Source organism: Nicotiana attenuata, unplaced genomic scaffold (genome assembly GCF_001879085.1).
Source record: "Nicotiana attenuata strain UT unplaced genomic scaffold, NIATTr2, whole genome shotgun sequence".
NCBI classification, from domain to species: Eukaryota; Viridiplantae; Streptophyta; class Magnoliopsida; order Solanales; family Solanaceae; genus Nicotiana; species Nicotiana attenuata.
In genome coordinates this window covers 485670-493759 of record NW_017670593.1, presented here as the reverse complement: position 1 = coordinate 493759, position 8090 = coordinate 485670, and the positions used below count along the sequence as shown (strand labels likewise).

At 41.0% G+C, this 8090-nt stretch overlaps 1 protein-coding gene across 1 annotated transcript; it reads right to left on the bottom strand.

Annotated features, from left to right (window-relative positions):
- Positions 1–4036: 4036 nt before the first annotated feature.
- Positions 4037–5431, bottom strand: LOC109241348. The gene has a single exon (XM_019408082.1). The coding sequence runs from the start codon at positions 5429–5431 to the stop codon at positions 4037–4039; it is 1395 nt and encodes a 464-aa protein (XP_019263627.1).
- Positions 5432–8090: the final 2659 nt, after the last annotated feature.

Below are 8090 nucleotides of genomic sequence, written 5' to 3'. Positions count from 1 at the left end.
ACCATGACTACGTTGGCGACCCATTGGGGGTATCCGATTCTCGGATGGAGCCGTTAGCGAGTAGTTTATCCACCTTATCACCGATGGCCTCGTTGATTTTGGCGTTGAATTTTCTTCTTACTTGTCGTACTGGAGGGTAGAGTGGATCGACGTTCAACTTGTGCATGGCAACGTCTTTCGGGATACCCGGCATATCTGCATGGGAGAAAGCAAAAAGATCGGCGTTGTTAGTTAGAAACTTATGAAATTTACCTGGTTCTGAGAGTTTATGGCCTATGTAAGCCCTTTTGCTGTTATCGTTGTTGTCTAGTTAGACGGGGTCGAGGTCTTCTACTGTTGACCCTGCAACTTCCACGACGTCGAGGTCCTTGATGACGTCTTTTTGTTCGTTGAGTTCGGACCCCGACTTTGGTAATTTCTATGCTTCTAAGTCTGTTCCCTTTAGCTGTTGCGTGTATGTACAATCTTGGGCGATGCGATAGCATTCTTAGGCTGTGCGATGTTCGCCTCGGATGCTGAATATCCCCCACGGAGTAGGGAACTTGATTACCTGATACAGGCTGGATGGGATGGCCCTCATGGCGTGTATCCATGGTCGTCATATGATAGCGTATAAGCTGTGTCCTGGTTCATGACATGGAACGTTGTTTCTAGGGTGACGCCCCCGGCCAGAACGGGCAGCGTTATCTCTCCTGAGGTTCGCTCGACTGCATTATTAAAACCTGTTAGTGTTATGCATCGTGGTACTATCTTGTCCTCGAGTCTCATTTGTGTGAGAACTCGAGGGTGAATAATACATGCGCCGCTTCCGTCGTCTACCATTATTCTTTTTACATCAGTATCTGAAATACGTAAAGTAATGACTAGAGCATCGAAGTGAGGAAAGGTCAAACCGTGGGTATCTGACTTATCGAAGATGATACTATCTTCGAGGTCAGTAATGACTAGAGCATCGAAGTGAGGAAAGGTCAAACCGTGGGTATCTGACTTATCGAAGATGACACTATCTTCGAGGTCATCATACCGCTCGTGGGTGATCGACCGCTTCAGTTTATGTGTGGTGGTAAACTTCACGTGGTTGATTGCTGCTTCATCACTCCTGCCTATATCTGGATGGTGTGGGCGGGGGAGGGTGGTTTTGGAGGGCCTTAGTGTTGTTCTCGTCCGCGACCGAAGTTAGCTCTTCCTCGGTCGCTCATCAGCTCCCTTAGGTGCCCTGTGAAGCATGTTCACTACTTCTTGCCGTAGGGCTATGCAGTCCTCGGTTTTGTGACCCCGCTCCTGATGAAATTCACAGAGGACGTTCGACTTTCGAGTACTTGGGTCGGACTTCATCTTTTGTGGCCACTTCACCTTCGTGCCGAGCTTCTCTAGTGCGTACACTATTTATGAAGGGGAAACACAAAATTTGTGATTAGATAAGAGTGGGGGCATACCTCTTTCGTTTCAATGAGTCCCTGTATGCGGCCTGGACGGCCCTTCCGCATGGAGAGGAGATGGTGGGATGGCTGTTCTGACATAGGGTTGATCATGTCTCTATTGAGGCGTGGACCTGACTGGTCTCTTCGACCGTCATTACGACGGTCTTTCCTCGACTCTGTTTGGATCGAAGTTAACCGTTGGGTTGGACCGTTAAGGTCATCCTCGTCTGCTCTCACCTCGGTGAAGTAGGCGTTGTGAATTTCTTCTCAAGTAGTGGGAGGGTATTTCATGAGCCTGCTTAATAACCTTCTGGTCGCTCTCGACCCATTCCTGTTCAACCCATTTTGGAAAGTTGCCACCGCCATCCCTTCTGATATATTTTAAGCTCATTCTTATTCTATTAAACCAAGCTAGGAAACCCCGGAGTCCCTCGCTAGGCGATTGCCTAACGAATATATCATTCACCCTGGCCTCCGCCTTCTTAGCCCCAACGTGGGCGGTGATGAAATTGTCGGCCATTTCTTCGAACGTTGTTATTGATTGTGCCGGTAATTGTGAGTACCATGTTAAGGCTCCCCCTGTTAGGGTTTCGCCGAATTTCTTCAGCAACACTGATGGTTCCTGCTCTTTTGAGAGGTCGTTGCCCTTTACTGTTGTGACGTAATGAATGATGTGATCTTCGGGATCTGTTGTGACGTCGTATATCTTCAAATATGGTGGCATCTTGAAGGTCTTGGGTATGGCATATGGGGCTGCCTCCTCGCTATACGGTTGTTCGATGAATCAGCTGACGTCCCATTTTGGTAGCAGTTTCGGGGCGCCCGGTATCTTATCAACCCTTTCTTGATGCTCCCTCATTTGGTCGCGGAGTGCTTTATTCTCGTTCTCCATTTCTTTCATTTTCTTTAGAATGGCCGCAAGTGCGTCTTTACCCGCATCAACAGCGATGTGAGTGTTACTTGTTGGGGGAGCAGGTTGCTCGTCGGCGGTTGTTGTGGTATCCGCTCGTGCGGCGTTTCTGTTCGCCCTTTGAACGGGTTTGTCGAGTATGTCATTTAGAGTTACTTGTCAACCATTCCTCTAGTAATTTTTTCACTGCGGGTGGTGCTTCCTCAGCTGTGGACGTGGAAGCTCCCCTTTCGCGTGAAGCGGTCACACTTCCATGGGGGAGGGGGGGTCACTTCGCCTGGGTGTAGTACTGGGCGTCACATTCTCCTCATTTTCTCTGTCACCCTCGTTGATGGTGTTCATGAGGTTGGCGGTGACGCCCACCACTGCTTTCTGTCTTTCATCTCTTTTTCCTGCCATTGTTAGTTCGTACAAACGGGAAAAAGATGATTGTTGTCGTTTTTTCATATCTAGAAGGAACTAAAACTTTAACTAGAACCTCCCCACAGACGGCGCCAAATTGTTTAACCAAAAAGTGTTAAGCTCTTTGTTAAACTAATTAATGAGAAAATAGAGGGTGAATCCTAATTAAGTATAATAAATTCCAGATCTAAGATTGAGGGAGATCAGTGGGATTAGACCGTGATCAAGAGCAATAAATACCAAGTATATGTTTAATGATTGTCAATGAATGTAGTGACAGAAGCATGCAATAAATGTAGATAATGGCAATAAATGTAATGAGGAATTTATCACTCAAATATTAAATGATTTGGGTGATTCTTCTTCCTGAAAACAACGTGTAATAATGAAAAGTATTGATGGATAAGGGATCTTTGGATCTTGTAAAAAAGAATGAACAAGACAAGCTGTTGAATATTCTTTATTGTCAACCCTTTACAATATGCTCTTATCAAAAAGTGAAGATCCCCCTTTGTTCTTTATCTCTTCCTATTTATAAGGGATATTTCTAAGAAACCCTAAAAAATACAACATAAGGAATATCCAATGAAATATTCCTTATGTCTATTGCTAAACTATCCTACCGTTGCTTCCTTGCTCCATTTACTTGACCTCGGCAATAATCCTTCTTAAGGCGACTACCGTGGTCGACTCAGTCCTCGACCCTAGTTATTTACAATTATCATGTCATCCAAATTTAGACCAATACAGAAGATACACACCAGTAGATCTCCGGTGAGGCATGATTTGTTTTCCCAATGAGAAGCCGTGAAAGAATGGGGAATACCGGAGACGACGTTCTGCAGATTTTATGTACTCCTATTAAAATAAGGTTCCTTCCGATGTACGAGTACTTATTTATTAAAATAAAATAGGGTCCGCATTTTTTTCTTTTTCTTTTCTTTGGTCCGACACGGTTTCAATAACCGATTAATTTTAGTACTCTCTCTCTTCTTCCTAACATTTATTAGTTCAACTTGATTGTTTGATTTTTTTAAATCTAAACTTGAAGAATATTGGACCATGTTTGCATTTTATGAAGGCCAAATATCTAGACGGCCCTTTAAATTTGGTTCAATTTTCCATTTTGACACCTTAAATCTAAGTATGCCTATTTTTTTTTATAAAATTTAATCTTTATTTCTGGGGAAAAAACTCAATACATGCACTAATCTTTACAAAAAACCCTCTCTATATGGACGGACATACAGCCCCATCCTATTTCACTGCTTCCCTAAACAACTATCTACACATCAAGCTCAGACTACGGATAGAAATTGAGTGCTTGTAGTTTCTTCTCCAATTTTAACCACTTTGAACATCTGCAATGTATGTCTTGAACGATCATTCTCACTAATTCTTCAGCTTTCCTTTTCTTCTTTCTGAAAATTCTCCAGTTCCTCTCTTGCCATAGATAATATACAGCTCCAGCTAGGATCATTCTGTAGATGGTTGCATCTGCTTTCCTCCCTGTTGCATATGTACTGGCCCATTTTATTTCTTCCGACCATATCCTGGCTCTTCTTCCTATTCCTGCCCAGTTCAGTACCTTCTCCCACACACTGCTTGAATACTTGCATGTAAAGAACAGGTGGTCGTGGCTTTCATCAGCTGCTTCACATAAGACACATTCTGCACTTGTGATACTCCCCCATTTCATTAATCTGTCCTTTGTGTATAACCTGTTTTGGACAGCTATGTACATAATGAACATCCATCTTGGACTACTACAATTGTTACAAATTAATCTCCTCCAATTAACCTTTATGAATTCACCCCTCATCTTGTTATATACATCTCTTATTGAGTAGTCCTTCCCAGACATTACTTCTTCAACATTGATTCTTGCTTCTATCAGATACTTCCCAGCTTTTAGAATCTTTTGAGTTGTCCATGCTGCTTGATTGGCCTTCACATTCCATGTTTTCTCCTTCTTTATATAATAGATATGCATCCACTTGATCCATAATCTGTCCTTCTTATTGCATAGGTTCCACATCTGCTTCAGGATTGCTGCTTTGTTCCAAGTGACTATGTCTGTAATGTTCAAGCCTCCTGCTGTTTTTGGCCAATAAAGTTGTGTCCATGCAACCAAAGCCTTCTTGCTCCCCTCTACCTCCCATGTCCATAAGAACTTTTTGCAAATGCTTTCAATCTTCATTAGGATCTTCTTTGGCAAAGGAAACACTTGCGTCCAAAATGATTGTATAGATAGTAACACACTTTTAATCATTTGTAGTCTACCTGCATAGGATAGAAATCTTGTTGTCCAGCTTTGCACTTTAGCTAGAATTCTGTCCAGTAAAGGTTGACATTGGTTAACTGACAGTCTTTTAGCACTCAGTGGTACTCCTAAGTACCTGAAGGGTAATTCACCCAGGGAGAATCCCAAGCTTGCCAATATTTGCTGCTGCACATGTTCTGGCACACCTCCAAAATAGATGCAACTTTTCCCTTGGTTTGCAACTAATCCTGATGCTGAGGAAAACTGTTGAAAACACTCATTTAACATCTGTGCTGACTTGAGATCTCCTCTACAAAATAGTAGAAGATCATCTGCAAAACTGAGCTGCAGGATATTGAGTTTCTCACATTTCGGATGGAAGTTGAAGTCTGGTGTGTGCTGCAAGTTCTTCAATAGTCTTGTCAGATACTCCATAGCTAAAACAAACAGGTAAGGGGATATAGGATCCCCTTATCTCACCCCACGCTTGGAATCAAATGGAGTAGTTGGCTTACCATTTATCACAATTGAATAGGAGACTGTAGACACACAAGCCATTATCCATTTTATAAATTGGTCTGGTATGTTCATTGCTGCCAGTACTTGTTCTAAGAAGACCCACTCCAATGAATCATATGCCTTTTGCACATCTATCTTGATCATACACCTTGGGGATATACCTTTCCGACCATAACCTTTCACCAATTCATGTCCTAGGAAGATGTTGTCATTTAAGATTCTCCCTGGTACAAAGGCTGCTTGACTTTCATCCACCAGGAAATCTATCACCTTGTGCAGTCTACTAGTAATCATCCTAGATATAATCTTATACAGAACATTACAGCAAGATATGGGTCTATACTGTTTGATGAATTCTGGGTTTTTAACTTTTGGGATAAGAGTGACAAGGGTGGTATTGAGTGGTTTATGCATTTTACTGGTTTTGAAGAATTCCAATACAACTTCTGTGATCTCATGCCCAATTACCTTCCAAGCCTTCTTGAAAAAATAGGCATTGAGCCCATCATCCCCTGGTGCGTTTGAGTTATCAATCCCCTTCAGAGCTTCATAGACATCCTCCCTTGTAAATTGCTTTATTAGTTCAAGCTGGTGTTTCCTTGTAAGTACAGGTCCTCCCTTCATAGTAGTGATGTTAATGGCAGGTAGACTTCTAGTTGATTCCCCCAAAAGCCTCTTATAAAACCCAATGACTTCCTGTTCCACTCCATCTTCATTAGTTATCCAGTTTCCTCCCTCATCTTTTATCATTTTGATGTGATTTTGAGCTGCTCTTCCCTTCATATTTGCAAAGAAGAATGTTGTATTTGAATCCCCTAATTGGAGCCATTGTACCCTTGATTTTTGCTTATATATCCCTTCCTCTATCATACTCCATTTTTTCAGTTCTTCTCTAGCTTCCTTCTCTGCTTCAAACATATCCCTGCTCTGATTACTCTGCCTCATTTGAGCTTGCACATTTGCCAGATCTTCTCTCTTCTGTTGAACCTTCTTTGTTATCCCTGTATATTCCTGCCTATTTAAGTTCTTCAGGCCATGTTTTATCTTCTTTAAATTCTGCATTATACCTTCCATCTTATTGCCCTTATATCTCCATCCATTCTGCACTACTGATTCAAACTCTGCATGCTCAGCTAGACAGTTATAGAATTTGAATGGTCTTCTTCTGCAGTCAATTTCCTGTCCCAAGTCAATACTCAAAGGTGAGTGGTCTGAAAATTGTGGATCTAATACTTGCACTTGCACTGGTGCCTTTTCTAGCATCCATTTTGCATTCACTATCCCCTATCTATTCTACTATATACATGGTTGTTTGTCCATATAAACCCCCTTCCTACTGTCACTAGTTCTGTCATTTGACATTCCATCATAAATTCTCGGAAGTCCTTTATTTCATTCACCTGTACTTCGGTACCATTCATTCTATCTTCCATATCCTTAACTGCATTGAAGTCACCCATGATTAGCCAAGGTATTGTCATTTGTTCTTCCAGCTCTCTCAAGCTGTTCCACAGGTCCCTTCTATTAGTTATTGTGTGTAGTCCATAAACAGCTGTAAAAGCAAACTGGACAGAGTCACTTCTATTCTTCACTATTCCATGTATGAATTGTTGGTGCACTTTCAGCTGTGAGAACATTATTTTGTTAGGATTCCACATCAACCACAGTCTACTTTTACCATTCACTGAGCTATTTGCATACCATTTCCATCCAGCAGCTACTTTTGTAATGATTTTCTCAATCGAGTCATCTTTTATTCTGTGCTCTATTACTGCAATCATATTCACTTTATTCACCTTTATAAACTCCTTCATCTCTTTTTGTTTATACACTTTGTTGAAGCCCCTAACGTTCCATGTGACTATCTTCATGCCTATTAAACACTAAAAACTTACTCAATAAACAAACAAATGTGTAAAGCTCAAACACCGATTGCGTGGAAATGTAACTAATGAAAAAAGATGCCTGACCATTAAAACAAGCCACACCAGTTAAAAAAAACAAAAAAAGAAGTCATGCTGTTATTGTTTTTTTTTTTTTTTTTTTTGTGTGTAAAAAAGCAACCTGGCCGTTGGACCCTTGCTCATTGCCGATTATCTTCTTCTTTAATTCACATGTGTCGTTGCCTCGTTGGTCATCCTCTTTCCCCTTCACTCGTTCTTCTTCTGCTTTCGTTCTGAGCCCCTTCACTCGTCGGGGATAAAATCTAAAACTATAATCTATACAAATATCAGGACCATATTCTTTGTACACTTATACACATATTCTTTTAAACGTAATTTTGAATTTATAGGTGTGTATGGTATAAAGGAAAATATTTTCTGTGAAAATTTTTTTCCAAGATAATGTTTTCTTGGAAAACAAGTAGTAATCTTATTCATTTTTCGGTGTTTGGTACGCAAATTAAGGAAAATGGCTTCTCAAGAATATTCATAAATAATTTAGATATAATAAACATGAAGCCATAAACTTTCGAACCAACAACTTTCCGAACCCACAAATTTCATAAACTTTCGAACCGCTAAACTTTCAAAACAGCGAAATTTCGAACCCGTAAACTTTATAATTTCTAAAC

Excerpts from the sequence above, each read along its gene's own strand:
- LOC109241348 (XM_019408082.1), bottom strand. The coding sequence starts at position 5,431 with ATGGAGTATCTGACAAGACTATTGAAGAACTTGCAGCACACACCAGAC.